Source organism: Salmo salar, chromosome 07 (assembly GCF_965601325.2).
Source record: "Salmo salar chromosome 07, fSalSal1, whole genome shotgun sequence".
Classification (NCBI taxonomy): Eukaryota; Metazoa; Chordata; class Actinopteri; order Salmoniformes; family Salmonidae; genus Salmo; species Salmo salar.
In genome coordinates, this window is record NC_138297.1 from 9,977,938 (window position 1) to 9,999,384 (window position 21,447).

General features: G+C 44.6%; 1 protein-coding gene across 1 annotated transcript in view; it reads right to left on the minus strand.

The window, feature by feature from the left end:
• nwd2 (NACHT and WD repeat domain containing 2) overlaps window positions 1-21,447 on the minus strand; it is a 75,863-nt gene that overhangs the window by 45,286 nt on the left and 9,130 nt on the right. Inside the window, exon 3 of the mRNA XM_014206477.3 lies at window positions 5,620-5,708. Coding sequence (XP_014061952.1) covers window positions 5,620-5,708 — 89 coding nt within the window. The remainder of the gene's footprint in view (window positions 1-5,619; window positions 5,709-21,447) is intronic.

The following is a 21,447-nucleotide window of genomic DNA, read 5'->3' on the forward strand; positions in this document are numbered from 1 at the left end:
AACCTCCTATAGCCCATCGATCAGTGAGTGATACAACCTCCTATAGCCCATCGATCAGAGGCTGAGGTACAACCTCCTATAGCTCATCGATCAGAGGCTGAGGTACAACCTCCTATAGCCCATCGATCAGAGGCTGAGGTACAACCTCCTATAGCCCATCGATCAGAGGCTGAGATACAACCTCCGATAGCCCATCGATCAGAGGCTGAGGTACAACCTCCTATAGCTCATCGATCAGAGGCTGAGGTACAACCTTCTATAGCCTATCGATCAGAGGCTGTGATACAACCTCCTATAGCTCATCGATCAGAGGCTGAGGTACAACCTTCTATAGCCTATCGATCAGAGGCTGAGGTACAACCTCCTATAGCTCATCGATCAGAGGTTGAGGTACAACCTCCTATAGCTCATCGATCAGAGGTTGAGGTACAACCTCCTATAGCTCATCGATCAGAGGCTGAGGTACAACCTCCTATAGCTCATCGATCAGAGGCTGATACAATCTCCTATAGCCCATCGATCAGAGGCTGAGGTACAACCTCCTATAGCCCATCGATCAGAGTCTGAGGTACAACCTCCTATAGCCCATCGATCAGAGGCTGAGGTACCACCTCCTATAGCCCATCGATCAGTGAGTGATACACCTCCTATAGCCCATCGATCAGAGGCTGAGGTACAACCTCCTATAGCTCATCGATCAGAGGCTGAGGTACAACCTCCTATAGCCCATCGATCAGAGGCTGAGGTACAACCTCCTATAGCCCATCGATCAGAGGCTGAGGTACAACCTCCTATAGCCCATCGATCAGAAATTGAGGTACAACCTTCTATAGCCCATCGATCAGAGGCTGAGATACAACCTCTGATAGCCCATCGATCAGAGGCTGAGATACAACCTCCTATAGCTCATCGATCAGAGGCTGAGGTAAAATATCCTATAGCTCATCGATCAGAGGCTGAGGTACAACCTCCTATAGCCCATCGATCAGAGGCTGAGATACAACCTCCTATAGCCCATCGATCAGAGGCTGAGGTCTAACCTTCTATAGCTCATCGATCAGAGGCTGAGGTACAACCTTCTATAGCCTATCGATCAGAGGCTGAGATACAACCTCCTATAGCCTATCGATCAGAGGCTGAGGTACAACCTTCTATAGCTCATCGATCAGAGGCTGAGATACAAACTCCTATAGCCTATCGATCAGAAGCTGAGATACAACCTCCTATAGCCCATCGATCAGAGGCTGAGGTACAACCTCCTATAGCTCATCAATCAGAGGCTGAGATACAACCTCCTATAGCTCATCGATCAGAGGCTGATACAACCTCCTATAGCTCATCGATCAGAGGCTGAGGTACAACCTCCTATAGCTCATCGATCAGAGGCTGAGGTACAACCTCCTATAGCTCATCGATCAGAGGCTGAGGTACAACCTCCTATAGCTCATCGATCAGAGGCTGAGGTACAACCTCCTATAGCCCATCGATCAGAGGCTGAGGTACAACCTCCTATAGCTCATCGATCAGAGGCTGATACAACCTCCTATAGCTCATCGATCAGAGGCTGAGGTACAACCTTCTATAGCCCATCGATCAGAGACTGATACAACCTCATATAGCTCATCGATCAGAGGCTGAGGTACAACCTCCCATAGCTCATCGATCAGAGGCTGATACAACCTCCTATAGCCCACCGATCAGAGGCTGATACAACCTCCTATAGCTCATCGATCAGAGGCTGATACAACCTCCTATAGCCCATCGATCAGAGGCTGAGGTACAACCTCCTATAGCCCATCGATCAGAGGCTGAGGTACAACCTCCTATAGCTCATCGATCAGAGACTGATACAACTTTCTATAGCTCATCGATCAGAGGCTGAGGTACAACCTTCTGTTGCCAAGGAGACAATAAGGAGATACAATAAATAGAAGTATTCTAATTATGTCACTATCAATTGATTAACCTACTCACTTTCTGTACAACAGAATATGTTTAAACACAGACAGCTTTTAGGGAAACTCTTCTCTTGTTGGGTTAAACCACTGAAGAAGAGTAGTAAAAGCCTGCTCTGTCTGGGGTGAAAAGGTAGGTCACTCTGTCTGGGGTGGAAAGGTAGACCTACTCTGTCTGGGGTGGAAAGGTAGGCCTACTCTGTCTGGGGTGGAACGGTAGGTCTACTCTGTCTGGGGTGGAAAGGTAGGCCTACTCTGTCTGGAGGGGAAAGGTAGGCCTACTCTGTCTGGGGTGGAAAGGTAGGTCTACTCTGTCTGGGGTGGAAAGGTAGGTCTACTCTGTCTGGGGTGGAAAGGTAGGTCTACTCTGTCTGGGGTGGAAAGGTAGGTCTACTCTGTCTGGGGTGGAAAGGTAGGTCTACTCTGTCTGGTGTGGAAAGGTAGGTCTACTCTGTCTGGGGTGGAAAAGTAGGCCTACTCTGTCTGGGGTGGAAAGGTAGGTCTACTCTGTCTGGAGGGGAAAGGTAGGCCTATTCTGTCTGGGGTGGAAAGGTAGGTCTACTCTGTCTGGGGTGGAAAGGTAGACCTACTCTGTCTGGGGTGGAAAGGTAGGCCTACTCTGTCTGGGGTGGAAAGGTAGGCCTACTCTGTCTGGGGTGGAAAGGTAGGCCTACTCTGTCTGGGGTGGAAAGGTAGGTCTACTCTGTCTGGGGTGGAAAGGTAGGTCTACTCTGTCTGGGGTGGAAAGGTAGACCTACTCTGTCTGGGGTGGAAAGGTAGGTCTACTCTGTCTGGGGTGGAAAGGTAGGTCTACTCTGTCTGGGGTGGAAAGGTAGGTCTACTCTGTCTGGAGGGGAAAGGTAGGTATACTCTGTCTGGGGTGGAAAGGTAGGTCTACTCTGTCTGGAGTGGAAAGGTAGGCCTATTCTGTCTGGGGTGGAAAGGTAGGTCTACTCTGTCTGGGGTGGAAAGGTAGGTCTACTCTGTCTGGGGTGGAAAGGTAGGTCTACTCTGTCTGGGGTGGAAAGGTAGACCTACTCTGTCTGGGGTGGAAAGGTAGGTCTACTCTGTCTGGGGTGGAAAGGTAGGTCTACTCTGTCTGGGGTGGAAAGGTAGGTCTACTCTGTCTGGGGTGGAAAGGTAGGTCTACTCTGTTTGGAGGGGAAAGGTAGGTATACTCTGTCTGGGGTGGAAAGGTAGGCCTACTCTGTCTGGGGTGGAAAGGTAGGTCTACTCTGTCTGGAGTGGAAAGGTAGGCCTATTCTGTCTGGGGTGGAAAGGTAGGTCTACTCTGTCTGGGGTGGAAAGGTAAGTCTACTCTGTCTGGAGGGGAAAGGTAGGTCTACTCTGTCTGGGGTGGAAAGGTAGGTCTACTCTGTCTGGGATGGAAAGGTAGGTCTACTCTGGGGTGGAAAGGTAGGCCTATTCTGTCTGGGGTGGAAAGGTAGGCCTACTCTGTCTGGGGTGGAAAGGTAGGTATACTCTGGGGTGGAAAGGTAGGCCTATTCTGTCTAGGGTGGAAAGGTAGGCCTACTCTGTCTGGGGTGGAAAGGTAGGTATACTCTGGGGTGGAAAGGTAGGCCTATTCTGTCTGGGGTGGAAAGGTAGGCCTATTCTGTCTGGGGTGGAAAGGTAAGTCCTACTCTGTCTGGAGGGGAAAGATAGACCCAACTTTTGAAAGTACCATGCTCAGATTCCTAGTGACGTGGGGCAGTTTCTGGGGCAGTTTCTTTGCAAACAAGACACAGTGATTTGGCATTGGAAAAATACTATAAGATGAACACATAGGCCTATCTCTCTGTCCATTCTTAGCCTCGAATTCCAGTCATTTGTGTGGTCTTAAAAAATATTCTGCTAATATGTAAAATTATGTAAAATTGTATGAAATGTTTATAAAAGGCTGTTTCTTTTCAGACCTGTAAATACAGTGATAGATGAATACAATGTTTTGATTATAAAGGAGATCTTTCCACTCCTAGTCTTGTCCACAGTGGTCTGCAAAACCATAACCTTATGGCCTCCACAACTTGTGCGGTATCAAAATTCCTGCGTTGCCATGTAATGCTTACAGGACGAAGAACAGTTTCTAAAACTGCATGTCTAAGGCTCGGGTCTGTCCAAGAAGAGACAGTATTATTTTGGGTTTAGGGGAGGGTCAAACATTTTAAACATTCAGGGAGGGTTTAGGTCAAATATATTGTGCTGAAAGGAGGGCCTTCCATTTTCATTTCAGAGAGGTCCAATTTCCTCCATGTAACCCTTATTATAAATAATGTTTACTCCCTTAGATACAAACAACTTCTCTTCTGTCATTATGTTGCCCTAGAAGAATAAATAATTCCTTGCTCACCAGAATAATGTCATAAATTATAGAATGAATACTTCAATGTAGTTTATACTGGTAAAGTTTTCTCTCTCATCTTTGCATCTTTCTTGGAGCAATGACATTTAGAGACCGGGGAGAAAATGCACATTTATTTTTACGATTTCTGTGCTAAATTTTAAAATGACTCAGTTTAGTTTGACCAGTAAGCAAATAGAAACTGTGAAAACGACCCACATGTTTCTGATAAGATTTCAGTTCGGCCCAGATGCATATTTTATGCGGTTGAAATACTACAGTTCAGTCGAAAAGTATTCAGACCCCTTGAATTTTTCCACATTTTGTTACTTTACAGCCTTATTCTAAAATGGATTAAATAAATGCTTTTCCTCATCAATCTACACACAATACCCCATAATGACATCACAATTCCCCAAAATGACAAAGCAAAAACAGGTTTTGAGTTTTCTTTGAAATACTATATGATTTTATGATGCTGATAAAGACAACACCTTTACAGACGGTCCCTAACTGCACATTCGCATGCTCTCAAGATGCTGAAAGGAAGAAATCATATTTATCCACTCCTGTTTCATGTATCATTTTACTGCAAGAAATGCTTAATTCTGCAGGAGTTAAAAAGGACTATGTGCGAGGTTATAGACCTTCAGTCAGTGTCCAGATTTCAGTTTCCATTTAACCCATCTGAACAGTAGGCTAGAGTTCCCTTAAGGTACCGAAGGCCTATTTGAAGTCCCCATCTTGACTGTCGAATTTGTATAGCGCCTCACAATCATCACACATAAAATAGGCACTGCCATCATCCTCTTTTACCCCTTAAAATCTTTCCCAAACATTACTGTTCTGACCCTCCCTTCTCTTTATTTTCAAATCTCCATTCCACAGCTTTCCTCCTATTGGATTAAACTCTAACATTGCCTCAGTGGATCAATGTTAACTTTTTCTGCTCGTTCCCAAAAGCATTTTTGCAATTGGTGTGTCTGCTGTTAGGCGTGCGTAAAGGTAGGCCCTAAAGCTTAATGGCAGATAGCCTAAAATAATCAAAGAAAAACCTCAATGTAGTCTATAGATATAAATTGCACAAGAATGATACATTTATGATTTTTTTTTATGTATCGTTTTTTCATTATTCAACCGAAACGCAACCAACCACCCTTCATCCACACAATATTTCATGACCCTAAACCCGCCGCTCTGCGGATATAACCACAGGGGATTGCAGGTTATGAGTTAACCTGAGCATCACTGGGGATATGTTTAAAAACATCTTTCTTACACTGCAAGACAGCCAAAGAGAAAAAAAGGGACATTTTATATTACCTGGAACTCAATCCCATAATTCTCTCTGCAGAAGTCCCTTAGTTTGGGGTAGACATGCTCTTTCAGTGCGTTCCTCTCCGCTTCTGTGTCTGAAAACAAGATGACAGCGAGAACACATTGATTAGTATCAGAGATAACACATTGATTAGTATCAGAGATAACACATTGATTAGTATCAGAGATAACACATTGATTACTATCAGAGATAACACATTGATTAGTATCAGAGATAACACATTGATTAGTATCAGAGATAACACATTGATTAGTATCAGAGATAACACATTGATTAGTATCAGAGATAACACATTGATTACTATCAGAGATAACACATTGATTAGTATGAATGAAGTGCTTTCTCACTGTATGATACATACATTCAGTACATACCACCATATGGTTGCAACATTGACCCGAGAAAGCACAAATATACACTGAGTGTACAAAACATTAAGAATACCTGCTCTTTCCTTGACATAGACTGACCAGGTGAATCCAGGTGAAAGCTATGATCTCTTATTGATGTCACTTGTTAAATCCACTTCAATCAGTGTAGATGAAGGGGAGGAGACGGGTTAAATAACGAGTTTTAATCCTTGAGACAGTTGAGACATGAATTGTGTGTTTGTGCCATTCAGAGGGTGAATGTGCAGGACAAAATAATTAAGTGCCTTTGAACGGGGTATGTTAGTAGGTGCCAGGCACACCAGTTTTTGTCAAGAACTGCAACGCTGCTGGGGTTTTCACACTGTGTATCAAGATCCCCGTGTGTATGAAGAATGGTCCACCACCCAAAAGACCTCCAGCCAAATTGACACAACTGTGGGAAGCATTGGAGTCAACATCCCTGTGGAACGCTTCGACACCTTGTAGAGTCCATGCCCCGACGAGTTGAGGCTGTTCTGAGAGCAGTGTATCACAGTTACATTAAAAGGCTATATCCTTCATTCAGAAAGATGACGTCATCATAACATGTCGACTTCCCACTTACAGACCTCAACATCAACAGTAGCTAAATCTGCCAAAAATGCCATTATTGGCTCTTCGCAAATTATAGGTGAGAGTGTGCAAATCGAGACAGAGACAAAAAAATGGCTCATGGCATCATCTTTCTGAATCAAAAACACTGAGTGGAATAAAGTGTATGTAGGGTACGTGGCATGGCATAGTTAGGGTGGGGAGGGTATCTTAGACTAGTGACTCTATGGGTCATTGTTCTATTCCACTTTCATTCCTCATCCCTCCTTCTGTCTTTCTCTCCTTCCCACTGCCCACCCCCGGGTTACAATAATTGGATAGGACAGAGCCCGTCCAGTCTCTCTCTCTCTCTCTCTCTCTTTCTCTCTCTCTCTCCGGAGGGGGCTAGGTCTGGATGGACAGACAGTTAAAAACAGAACATGCCCAGGAGAAGAACAGTCCCCGTGATGATGGAACACATCAAACACAAATGTGTCACACTCAAATATGTCCCCTGCTCAAGACTGGTTCGTGCTACAAAACTAGGACACTATTTTTAGGGTTAGATAATTTTTTAGGGGCTTTTGGATGACACAGGCTTCTTTTCTGTTATAAAATATGTGCATTTCTAAAACGCAAGCTATTTACTAAACACTCTATAATTTCCTAGCTGAACTACAGTTACATTGTCATCAGAAAGAATACAAACCCCTTGACTTATTCAACATTTTGTTAAAGTTACAGCCTGAATTCAAACCTCTTGACTTATTCAACATTTTGTTAAAGTTACAGCCTGAATTCAAACCCCTTGACTTATTCAACATTTTGTTAAAGTTACAGCCTGAATTCAAACCCCTTGACTTATTCAACATTTTGTTAAAGTTACAGCCTGAATTCAAACCCCTTGACTTATTCAACATTTTGTTAAAGTTACAGCCTGAATTCAAACCCCTTGACTTATTCAACATTTTGTTAAAGTTACAGCCTGAATTCAAAATGGATTAAATATTTTTTTTCCTCTCAACCATCTACACCCTATAATGACAAATTTAAAAACATGTTTTTAGGAAAGTTTGCAAATGTATTGAAAATGAAATACAGAAATATCTCATTTGTCACACCCTGATCAGTTTCACCTGTCCTTGTTATTGTCTCCACCCCCTCCAGGTGTTGCTTGTTATCCCCAGTATATTTATACCTGTGTTTCCTGTCTCTCTGTGCCAGTTCGTCTTGTATGTTCCAAGTCAACCAGCGTGTTTTTCTCGTGTGCCTGCCTGTTCTATTCTCGTTTACTAGTCTTCCCGGTTTTGACGCTTGCCTGTTTTCTGGACTCTGTACCTGCCTGCCCTGACCTCGAGCCTGCCTCGACACTGTACCTCCTGGACTCTGAACTGGTTTTGACCTTTTGCCTGTCCACGACCGTTCTCTTGCCTACCCCTTTTGGATGTAATAAATATCAAAGAATCATCTGCCTCCTGTGGCTACATACGCATTTACACCCCTGACTCAATACTTTGTAGAAGCACCTTTGGTGGTGATTACAGCTTTGAGTCATCTTGGGTATGTCTGTATCGGCTTTGAGTCATCTTGGGTATGTCTGTATCAGCTTTGAGTCATCTTGGGTATGTCTGTATCAGCTTTGAGTCATCTTGGGTATGTCTGTATCAGCTTTGAGTCATCTTGGGTATGTCTGTATCAGCTTTGAGTCATCTTGGGTATGTCTGTATCAGCTTTGCACATCTGGAGCGGTGGTGAACAGAAATCTTCAAGTCTTTCCACAGATTTTCAATGGGAATCAAGTCTTGGCTTTAGCGAGGCCACTCATAGACTTACACATTCATGTTTTGAAACCATTCAAGGGTTGTTTTGGCTATATTCTTGGGGTCATTGTCCTGTTGGAACATAAAACTTTGCCTGAGTTTAAGTTTGTCTGCCCTCTGAAGCAGGTTCTCATCAAGGGTTTGCCTGTATTTGGCTCCATTCATTGTTCCCTCTATCTTTATCAGTCTTCCAGTCCATACCACTGAAAAGCATCCCCATTACTTGATGCTGCCATCACCATGCTTCATGGTTGGGATGGTGTTAGATGGGTGATGAGCTATGCCTGGTTTTCTCTAGACGTAGCGCATTGCATTCAGGCGTAAAAGAGTGAACATTTTGGCTCATCAGACCACAGAATCTTTTGCCTTATGCTCCTTCTTTCACATGACTTTTTGCAAACTTCAGGCGTGCTGTCATGTGCCTTTTTCTCAGGAGTGGATTCCGTCTGGCCACTTTCCCATAAAGCCCAGATTTGTGAAGTGCTGTATAGACTGTTGTCCTTCTAGCAGATTCTCCCATCTCAGCCAAGGAACTCTGAAGTTCTGTCACAGTGGACATTGCGTTCTTGGTCACCTACCTGACGAAGATCATTCTTGCCCGGTTGCTCAGTTTGGTCAGACGGCCAGCTCTAATCAGAGTCTGGGCAGTTCCATATTTTTTGCATTTCCCAATTATGAAGACCACTGTGCTCTTGGAAATGTTCAACACTCTAGAAATTATTTTATACCCTTCCTCAGATACTTTTGTATATATAGTGTATGTGAACACCTCTTCAAATGAGTGGATTCGGCAATTTCAGCCACAACCGTTGCTCACAGGTGTTTAAAATAAAGCACACAGCCATGCAATCTCCATAGACAAATATTGGCAGCAGAATGGCCTTACTGAAGAGCTCAGTGACTTTCAACGTGACACCGTCAAAGGATGCCACCTTTCCAACAAGTTAGTTTATCAAATTTTTGCCCTGCTAGAGCTGCCCCGGTCAGCTGTGAGTGCTGTTATTGTGAAGTGGAAACTTCTAGGAACAACAATGGCTCAGACGCATGTGGTAGACCACACAAGCTCACAGAATATGACCGCAGAGTGCTGAAGCGCGTAAAAATCGTCTGTCCTCAGTTGCAACACTCCCTACCGAGTTCCAAACTGCCTCTGGAAGCAATGTCAGCACAAGAACTGTTCATCGGGAGCTTCATGAAATGGGTTTCCATGGCCGAGCAGCCGCACACAAGCCTAAGATCACCATGTACAATGCCAAGTGTCGGCTGGAGTGGTGTAAAGCTCACCATCATTCTGGAGCAGTGGAAACACATTCTCTGGAGTGATGAATCAAGGTTCACCAAATGGCAGTCAGACGGATGAATCTGGGTTTAGTGGATGCCAGGAGAACGCTACCTGCCCCAATGCATAGTGCCAACTGTAAAGTTTGGTGGATGAGGAATAATGGTCTGGGGCTGTTTTTCATGGTTCAGGCTAGGCCCCTTAGTTCCAGTGAAGGGAAATCTTAATGCTACAGCATACAATGACATTCTAGACGATACTGTGCTTCCAACTTTGTGGAAACAGTTTGGGGAAGGCCCTTGCCTATTTGATCATGACAATGCCCTCGTGCACAAAGCGAGGTCCATACAGAAATGGTTTGTCGAGATTGGTGTGGAAGAACTTGACTGGCCTGCACAGATCCCTGAACTCTACCCCATCAAACACCTTTGGGATGAATTGGAACGCCGACTCCAGGCCAGGCGTAATCGCCCAACATCAGTGCCCGACCTCACTAACGCTCTGGTGACTGAATTGAAGCAAGTCCACGCAGCAATGTTCCAACATCGAGTGGAAAGACTTCCCAGAAGAGTGGAAGCTGTTATAGCAGCAATAGGGAGACCAACTCCATATTAGTGCCCATGATTTTGGAATGAGATGTTGGACGAGTAGTAGTCCACATACTCATGAAGTGTATATGCCTCCTCACAGTTCTGTCTCTGAGATCTACAGACAGTTCCTTGGCCTTCATGGAATAGGTTCTGAGATCTACAGACAGTTCCTTGGCCTTCATGGAATAGGTTCTGAGATCTACAGACAGTTCCTTGGCCTTCATGGAATAGGTTCTGAGATCTACAGACAGTTCCTTGGCCTTCATGGAATAGGTTCTGAGATCTACAGACAGTTCCTTGGCCTTCATGGAATAGGTTCTGAGATCTACAGACAGTTCCTTGGCCTTCATGGAATAGGTTCTGAGATCTACAGACAGTTCATTGGCCTTCATGGAATAGGTTCTGAGATCTACAGACAGTTCATTGGCCTTCATGGAATAGGTTCTGAGATCTACAGACAGTTCCTTGGCCTTCATGGAATAGGTTCTGAGATCTACAGACAGTTCCTTGGCCTTCATGGAATAGGTTCTGAGATCTACAGACAGTTCCTTGGCCTTCATGGAATAGGTTCTGAGATCTACAGACAGTTCCTTGGCCTTCATGGAATAGGTTCTGAGATCTACAGACAGTTCCTTGGCCTTCATGGAATAGGTTCTGAGATCTACAGACCGTTCCTTGGCCTTCATGGAATAGGTTCTGAGATCTACAGACAGTTCCTTGGCCTTCATGGAATAGGTTCTGAGATCTACAGACAGTTCCTTGGCCTTCATGGAATAGGTTCTGAGATCTACAGACAGTTCCTTGGCCTTCATGGAATAGGTTCTGAGATCTACAGACAGTTCCTTGGCCTTCATGGAATAGGTTCTGAGATCTACAGATAGTTCCTTGGCCTTCATGGAATAGGTTCTGAGATCTACAGACAGTTCCTTGGCCTTCATGGAATAGGTTCTGAGATCTACAGACAGTTCCTTGGCCTTCATGGAATAGGTTCTGAGATCTACAGACAGTTCCTTGGCCTTCATGGAATAGGTTCTGAGATCTACAGACAGTTCCTTGGCCTTCATGGAATAGGTTCTGAGATCTACAGACAGTTCCTTGGCCTTCATGGAATAGGTTCTGAGATCTACAGACAGTTCCTTGGCCTTCATGGAATAGGTTCTGAGATCTACAGACAGTTCCTTGGCCTTCATGGAATAGGTTCTGAGATCTACAGACAGTTCCTTGGCCTTCATGGAATAGGTTCTGAGATCTACAGACAGTTCCTTGGCCTTCATGGAATAGGTTCTGAGATCTACAGACAGTTCATTGGCCTTCATGGAATAGGTTCTGAGATCTACAGACAGTTCCTTGGCCTTCATGGAATAGGTTCTGAGATCTACAGACAGTTCCTTGGCCTTCATGGAATAGGTTCTGAGATCTACAGACAGTTCCTTGGCCTTCATGGAATAGGTTCTGAGATCTACAGACAGTTCCTTGGCCTTCATGGAATAGGTTCTGAGATCTACAGACAGTTCCTTGGCCTTCATGGAATAGGTTCTGAGATCTACAGACAGTTCCTTGGCCTTCATGGAATAGGTTCTGAGATCTACAGACAGTTCCTTGGCCTTCATGGAATAGGTTCTGAGATCTACAGACCGTTCCTTGGCCTTCATGGAATAGGTTCTGAGATCTACAGACAGTTCCTTGGCCTTCATGGAATAGGTTCTGAGATCTACAGACAGTTCCTTGGCCTTCATGGAATAGGTTCTGAGATCTACAGACAGTTCCTTGGCCTTCATGGAATAGGTTCTGAGATCTACAGACAGTTCCTTGGCCTTCATGGAATAGGTTCTGAGATCTACAGACAGTTCCTTGGCCTTCATGGAATAGGTTCTGCTCTGACATTCACTGTCAACTGTGGGACCTTATATAGACAGGTGGGTTTCTTTCTAAATCATGTCCAAACATTTGATTTGGCCACAGGTGGACTCCAATCAAGCTGTAGTGTTATCTCAAGGATAAAAAAATAAAATAAAAAAAGGTTTTCACTTTGTCATTATGGGTTATCGTGTGTAGATGGGTGAGATTTTTGTATATATTTGTTTTAATCCATTTTGAATTCAGGCTGTAACAAAACAACAGGTGGAATAAGTCAAGGTGTGTGTGAAAGCACATGGTGCTGATAACAGTAAATCGCTGCTCTTTTCCCCAGATATGATGAAGTATGGCATGTTGACGTAAGCATGGCACAGAGATGAGTGTGTGTGTAAAGTGTGTGTGACAGACATGGCAGAGCGCCTGTCGTCTTGGAAACGCATGCACACACGCACGTACACGCACACGCACGCACACACACACACACAAAGTGTCTCTCTTCAATTCCATGCCACAGCTCTTACTGACAGCTACAGCTGAATGTCCATGCTGTAGACTCCTCGTCCTCATCCTCTCCTACTCTGACTCTCATCCTCATCCTCTCCTACTCTGACTCTCATCCTCGTCCTCGTCCTCTCCTACTCTGACTCTCCTCTTCATCCTCCTCCTCCATCTCCTCTCCGACTCCTCTTCTCCTCCTCTCCTAGTCCTCCTTCTCCTCTTCCTCCTCCTCCTCCTCCTCTCCTTCTCCTCTCACTCTATCATAATTTCTCCACTCTACTTAGTCCACTCCAGAGTCCACTGTCCACTCCAGTGTCCACTGTCCACCCCAGAGCCCAATGTCCACTCCAGAGCCTAATTCTACCTAATTCTTAGCATTCTCATCAGCTACACACTACCCACAAAGCAATCATTAAGCCCAAACACTACCCACATAGCAATCGTCAAGCCCTACACACTACCCACATAGCAATCGTCAAGCCCTACGCACTACCCACATAGCTATCACCATTCAAAAGTTTTGACCCACCTACTCATTAAAGGGTTTTTCTTTATTTTTACTATGTTCTACATTGTAGAATAATAGTGAAGACATCAAAACTATGAAATAACACATATGGAATCATGTAGTAACCAAAATAGTGTTAAACAAATCAAAATATATTTTAGATTATTCAGAGTAGCCACCCTTTGCATTGATGACTGCTTTGCACACTCTTGGCATTCTCCCAGCCATCTTCATGAGGTAGTCACCTGGAATACATTTCAAATAACATGTGCGCCTTGTTAAAAGTTTATTTGTGGAATGTCTTGCCTTCTTAATGTGTTTGAGCCAATCAGTTGTGACAAGGTTGGGGTGGTATACAGAAGATAGCCCTATTTGGTAAAAGACCAAGTCCAGTTCCTGACGGGCTGGAGGTGTTGTTTCCTACCTTCACCACCCCAAGGTGGTGAAGGTAGGAAACAACACCTCCACTTCGCTGATACTCAACACAGGGGCCCCACAAGGGTGTGTGCTCAGCCCCCTCCTGTACTCCCTGTTCATCCATGACTGCGTGGCCAAGCACGCCTCTAACTCAATCATCAAGTTTGCAGACGACACAACAAGGTCCTACAGCTCCTCGAAATTCTTCTTGGCCCCTAACACCCTCAGAAACTTATACAGACGCACCATTGAGAGCATCCTGTAGGGCTGTATCACCGCCTGGTACGACAACTGCACCACCCACAACCGCAGGGCTCACCAGAGGGTGGTGCTGTCTGCCCAACGCATCACCGAGGGCACACTGCCTGCCCTCCAGGACACCTATGGCACCTGATGTCACAGGAAGGCCAAAAAGATCATCAAGGACATCAACTACCCGAGCCATGGCCTGTTCACCCCACTATCAACCAGAAGGCGAGATCAGTACAGGTGCATCAAAGCTGGGACCGAGAGACTGAAAACAGCTTCTATCTCTAGGGCATCAGACTGTTAAATAGCCATCACTAGCTGGCTACCACCCGGTTACATAACCCTGCACCTTAGAGGCTGCTGCCCTATATACATAGACATGGAATCACTGGCCACTTTAATAATGGAACACTAGTCACTTAATAATGTTTACATGCTGCTTTACTCATCTCATATGTACAGTTGAAGTCGGAGGTTTACATACACTTAGGTTGGAGTCATTAAAACTCACTTTTCAACCACTCCACAAATGTCTTGTTAACAAACTCTAGTTTTGGCAAGTCGGGTAGGCCATCTACTTTGTGCATGACAAAAGTAATTTTTCCAACAATTGTTTACAGACAGATTATTTAACTTATAATTCACTGTATCACACTTCCAGTGGGTCAGAAGTTTACATACACTAAGTTGACTGTGCCTTTAAACAGCTTGGAAAATTCCAGAAAATTATGTCATGGCTTTAGAACCTTCTGATAGGCTAATTGACATCATTTGAGTCAATTGGAGGTGTACCTGTGGATGTATTTAAAGGCCTACCTTCAAACTCAGTGCCTCTGCTTGACATCATGGGAAAATCAAAAGAAATCAACAAGACCTCAGAAAAAAATTGTAGACCTCCACAAGGCTGGTTCATCCTTGGGAACAATTTCCAAACGCCTGAAGGTACCACGTTCATCTGTACAAACAATAGTATGTAAGTATAAACACCATAGGACTATGCAGCCGCCATACCGCTCAGGAAGGAGACGTGTTCTGTCTCCTAGAGATTAACGTACTTTGGCGTGAAAAGTGCAAATCATTCCCAGAACAACGGCAAAGGACCTTGTGAAGATGCTGGAGGAAACAGGTACAAAAGTATCTATATACACAGTAAAATGAGTCCTATATCGACATAACCTGAAAGGCCCCTCAGCAAGGAAGAAGCCACTGCTCCAAAACCGCCATAAAAAAGCCAGACTACAGTTTGAAACTGCACATGGGGACAAAGAACGTACTTTTTGGAGAAATGTCCTCTGGTCTGATGAAACAAAAATATAACTGGCCATAATGACCATCGTTATGTTTGGAGGAAAAAGGGGGAGGCTTGCAAGCCAAAAACCACCATCTCAAACATGAAGCACGGGGGTGGCAGCATCATGTTGTGGGGGTGCTTTGCTGCAGGAGGGACTTGTGCACTTCACAAAATAGATGGCATCATGAGGTAGGAAAATTATGTGGATATATTGAAGCAACATCTCAAGACATCAGTCAGGAAGTTAAAGCTTGGTCGCAAATAGCTTGGTCTCTACTATTATTCTGACATTTCACATTCTTAAAATAAAGTGGTGATCCTAACTGACCTAAGGCAGGGAATTTTTACTAGCATTAAATGTCAGGAATTGTAAAAAACTGAGTTTAAATGTATTTGGTTATGGTGTATGTAAACTTCCGACTTCAACTGTATATACTGTATTCTATTCTACTGTATTTTAGTCAATGCCACTCTGACATTACTCCTCCTAATATTTATATATTTCTTTATTCCATTATTTTACTTTTAGATTTGTGATGTGTATTGTTGTGATTTGTTAGATACTACTGCACGGTTGGAGCTAGGAACACAAGCGTTTCACTACACCTGCAACGACATCTGCTAAACATGTGCATGTGACCAATAACATTTTATTTTATTTGACAATGAGACAATGGTCATTAACGTGATCATTAACGTGGACACCACACCACACAGTGATATGACAATGAGACTATGGTCATTAACTTTGATATTAACATGTTCATTAACGTGGTCATTAACGTGGTCATTAACAAAAAATAGCTTATGGATATCAGGACAGCGATCACTCACCTCGGATTAGACAAAGAGTTTTTCTTCAACAAGCAAGACGCACAGGACATTCTCCAAACACCCGACAGGGCCAATATCCCCGTTATTTGCAAGAGGAAGCGACGTAGGTACAGAGGACAAAGAGCCGGATGCCTGGTCAGGATCCGGAAAAGGCGAGTGGGAAAGCTGCCGTTACCGTCAATACTACTCACCAACGTGCAATCATTGGACAATAAACTAGACGAGGTACGATCACGAATATCCTACCAACGGGACATCAAAAACTGTAATATCCTATGTTTCACGGAATCGTGGCTGAATGATGACATGGATATTCAGCTAGCGGGATATACGCTGCACCGGCAAGATAGAACAGCACACTCCGGTAAGACGAGGGGGGGCGGTCTGTGCATATTTGTAACAACAGCTGATGCACAAAATCTAAGGAAGTCTCTAGATTTTGCTCACCTGAAGAAGAGTATCTTGTGATAAATTGCAGACCACTCTACTTGCCTACAGAGTTTTCAGCTATACTTTTCGTGGCTGTTTATTTACCACCACAGACAGATGCTGGCAGTAAGACCACACTCAGTCAGCTGTATAAGGAAATAAGCAAACAGGAAACCACTCACCCAGAGGCGGCGCTCCTAGTGGCCGGAGACTTTAATGCAGGGAAACTTAAATCAGTTCTACCAAATTTCTATCAACATGTTAAATGTGCAACCAGAGGGAAAACAATTCTGGATCACCTGTACACCACACACAGAGACACGTACAAAACTCTCCCTCGCCCTCCATTTTGTAAATCCGACCACAACTCTATCGTCCTCATTCCTGCTTACAAGCAAAAATTCAAGCATGAAGCACCAGTGACTCGGTATATAAAAAAGTGGTCAGATGAAGCAGATGCTAAACTACAGGACTGTTTTAATATCACAGACTGGAACATGTTCCGGGATTCTTCCAATGGCATTCAGGAGTACACCACATCAGTCACTTTAACTATACATTCATGTACATACTACCTCAATTGGGCCGACCAACCAGTGCTCCCGCACATTGGCTAACCGGGCTATCTGCATTGTGTCCCACCACCCGCCAACCCTCTTCTACGCTACTGCTACTCTCTATATGCATAGTCGCTTTAACCATATCTACATGTACATACTACCTCAATCAGTCTGACTAACCGGTGTCTGTATGTAGCCTCGCTACTTTTATAGCCTCGCTACTGTATACAGCCTGTCTTTTTACTGTTGTTTTATTTCTTTACCTACCTATTGTTCACCTAATACCTTTTTTGCACTATTGGTTAGAGCCTGTAAGTAAGCATTTCACTGTAAGGTCTACACCTGTTTTATTTGGCGCACATGACAAATAAACTTTGATTTGATTAGAGTGTCTAGTTTGAGAAACAGACGCCTCACAAGTCCTCAACTGGCAGCTTCAGTAAGTTGTACCGCAAAACACCAGTCTCAACGTCAACAGTGAAGAGGCGACTCCGGGATGCTGGCCTTCTAGGCAAAGTTCCTCTGTCCAGTGTCTGTGTTCTTTTGCCCATTTTAATCTTTTATTTTTATTGGCCAGTCTGAGATATGGCTTTTTCTTTGCAACTCTGCCTAGAAGGCCAGCATCCCGGAGTCGCCTCTTCACTGTTGACGTTGAGACTGGTGTTTTGCGGATACAATTTAATGTGACCCCAAACTTTTGAACGGTAGTGTATGTGGATGATTTATGAAGGCAGGCACATTTAACAGTTAGGATCTTGAAAATAGACCTAATTAAGTTGGGGTTTCTTCTCGCCTCACTTTTCTTAGACAATTAAGGCAAGAGCTGTTTTCTCATCTCCTAACACCACTGCTGCCTCCGCCACATTGTCCTCAACACCAATATGCTGGGTAACTTTGCTATTAAGCACATAGAAACATGGTCTAGGAAAAAGCGGCAATTCAACAGAGCACTGATGTTTCAGAACCGCTGACAGAGACTGCTATCCAACGTGGGAGAAAGCACATTTGTGATAAAATAATATTGTTTTTATTATTGTTGCATAGTAGCACATGTCTTAGAGTGATGGACTGGGCCTCACGGCCTCCACAACGGATCAGTCCACTCAGACAGGCCTCCACAACAGATCAGTCCACTCAGACAGGCCTCTACAATGGATCAGTCCACTCAGACAGGCCTCTACAATGGATCACTCCACTCAGACAGGCCTCTACAATGGATCAGTCCCCTCAGACAGGCCTCTACAACGGATCAGTCCACTCAGACAGGCCTCTACAATGGATCACTCCACTCAGACAGGCCTCTACAATGGATCACTCCACTCAGATAGGCCTCTACAATGGATCAGTCCCCTCAGACAGGCCTCTACAATGGATCACTCCACTCAGACAGGCCTCTACAATGGATCAGTCCACTCAGACAGGCCTCTACAACGGATCAGTCAACTCAGATAGGCCTCTACAATGGATCAGTCCACTCAGACAGGCCTCTACAATGGATCAGTCCACTCAGACAGGCCTCTACAATGGATCACTCCACTCAGACAGGCCTCTACAATGGATCAGTCCACTCAGACAGGCCTCTACAATGGATCACTCCACTCAGACAGGCCTCTACAATGGATCACTCCACTCAGACAGGCCTCTGCAATGGATCAGTCCACTCAGACAGGCCTCTACAATGGATCAGTCCACTCAGACAGGCCTCTACAATGGATCAGTCCACTCAGACAGGCCTCTACAATGGATCAGTCCACTCAGACAGGCCTCTACAATGGATCAGTCCACTCAGACAGGCCTCTACAATGGATCACTCCACTCAGACAAGCCTCTACAATGGATCACTCCACTCAGACAGGCCTCTACAATGGATCACTCCACTCAGACAGGCCTCTACAACGGATCAGTCCACTCAGACAGGCCTCTACAATGGATCAGTCCACTCAGACAGGCCTCTACAACGGATCACTCCACTCAGACAGGCCTCTACAATGGATCACTCCACTCAGACAGGCCTCTACAATGGATCAGTCCCCTCAGACAGGCATGAATCAAATAGGTGTCTTGCACATGAATTTTGCTACTGCTCCACTGAAGAAATCTTGGTCGACCAACAGCCTATTGACCAAACAATGGACCATTCGACAGAATGGGGTCGGCCCTAAACAGTTTACATACACACTGACACAGATGTCATAGAAACACAGCGTCTGATTCAAATTTCTATTGATTGTATGAAGTTCGTTTTACTGTGTGTTTGTTCGTTCATTGTCATTCTGATGAAGGCTTTGGAAGAGCATAAACATTCACAAGGAAACTGCACAGTACCACACTCTAAACTCTACTGGACTCTATAATGCCCCTCATAATATCATAACAGCACCAACACTGGACAAGCACCAGGTCCTCATTGTACCTGTGTTTAACTAGCTCTGGAAAGATATGTCTACGGGAGAGAGTGGAGAGAGAGAGAGAGGGGAAGAGAGAGGAGGGGGAAACAGAGAGAGGGGTGGAGAGAGAGGGAAAGAGAGAAAGAGGGAGGGGGAGAAACAGAGAGAGAGGTGGGAGAGAGGGGGAGAGAGAGAGAGGGAGGGGGAGAAACAGAGAGAGCGGTGGGAGAGAGAGGGGGGAGAGAGAGAGAGAGAGAGGGGGGGAGAAATAGAGAGCGAGGGGGGATAGAGAGAGAGGGAGAGAGAGAGAGAGAGAGAGAGAGAAAGAGAGAGGGAGAGAGAAAGGGGGGAGAAACAGAGATAGAGAGAGGTGGGAGAGAGGGAGGAGAGAGAGAGAGAGGGGGAGAGAGAGAGGGGGGAGAAACAGAGAGAGAGAGGGAGGAGAGAGAGAGAGAGAGGGGGAGAAACAGAGAGAGAGAGGTGGGAGACAGAGAGAGAGAGAGAGAGAGAGGGGGAACAGAGAGAGGGGGAGGAGGGAGAGAGGGGGGGAGAGAGAGAGAGGGGGGAGAGATAGAGAGGGGGGAGGGAGGGAGAAACAGAGAGAGAGAGAGAGGGGGGGAGGAGAGAGAGAGAGAGAGAGAGAGGGGGAGGAGGGAGAGAGGGGGAGGAGAGAGAGAGAGGGGGGAGAGATAGAGAGGGGGGAGGGAGGGAGAAACAGAGAGAGAGAGATAGAGGGGGAGGAGAGAGAGAGATGGGGAGAGGCTCAACTGGCTCAACTGACTCAATCGTTCCTATTCTCCCTCAGAAACCAGATGATCGTGGACTTCAGGAAACAGCAGAGGGAAAGTTTTAAACAAACTGAAATGGTCCACCCACACAGACAGAGAGAGCAGTGCCTCTCTAAGGCTCTCCAGAGGGTAGTGAGGTCTGCACAACGCATCACCGGGGGCAAACTACCTGCCCTCCAGGACACCTACAACACCCGATGTCACAGGAAGGCCATAAAGATCATCAAGGACATCAACCACCCGAGCCACTGGCTGTTCACCCCGCTATCATCCAGAAGGCGAGGTCAGTACAGGTGTATCAAAGCTGGAACCAAGAGACTGAAAAACAGCTTCTATCTCAAGGCCATCAGACTGTTAAACAGCCATCACTAACATTGAGTGGCTGCTGCCACTTTAATATTTACATACCCTACATTACTCATCTCATATGTATATACTGTACTCTATACCATCTACTGCATCATGCCTATGTCGTTCGGCCATCGCTCATCCATATATTTTTATATACATTCTTTCTATACATTATTTTTATGTATATTCTTATTCATGCACTTGTGTGTATAAGGTAGTTGTTGTGAGAAGGGATGAGGAGAGAGAGAGAGATTTTCTAGACTAGTAATATTCTAAGTAAAGGAGAGAATAGCTATATGGAAAGGAGAGTCTGAGGCCTTGAATAATATGTCCAACAGAAAGGCTACTAAAGGCTACTGAAAGCTACTAAAGGCTAATAAAGGCTACTAAAGGCTAATAAAGGCTAATAAAGGCTAATAAAGGCTACTAAAGGCTACTAAAGGCTACTAAAGGCTAATAAAGGCTACTAAAGGCTAATAAAGGCTAATAAAGGCTAATAAAGGCTACTAAATGCTACTAAAGGCTACTAAATGCTACTAAAGGCTAATAAAGGCTACTAAAGGCTAATAAAGGCTAATAAAGGCTACTAAAGGCTAATAAAGGCTAATAAAGGCTACTAAAGGCTACTAAAGGCTAATAAAGGCTACTAAATGCTACTAAAGGCTAATAAAGGCTAATAAAGGCTAATAAAGGCTAATAAAGGCTACTAAAGGCTAATAAAGGCTAATAAAGGCTACTAAAGGCTAATAAAGGCTAATAAAGGCTAATAAAGGCTACTAAATGCTACTAAAGGCTAATAAAGGCTACTAAAGGCTAATAAAGGCTAATAAAGGCTACTAAAGGCTACTAAAGGCTACTAAAGGCTAATAAAGTCTAATAAATGCTACTAAAGGCTATTAAAGGCTAATAAAGGCTACTAAAGCCTACTAAAGGCTACTAAAGGCTAATAAAGGCTAATAAATGCTACTAAAGGCTATTAAAGGCTAATAAAGGATACTAAAGGCTAATAAAGC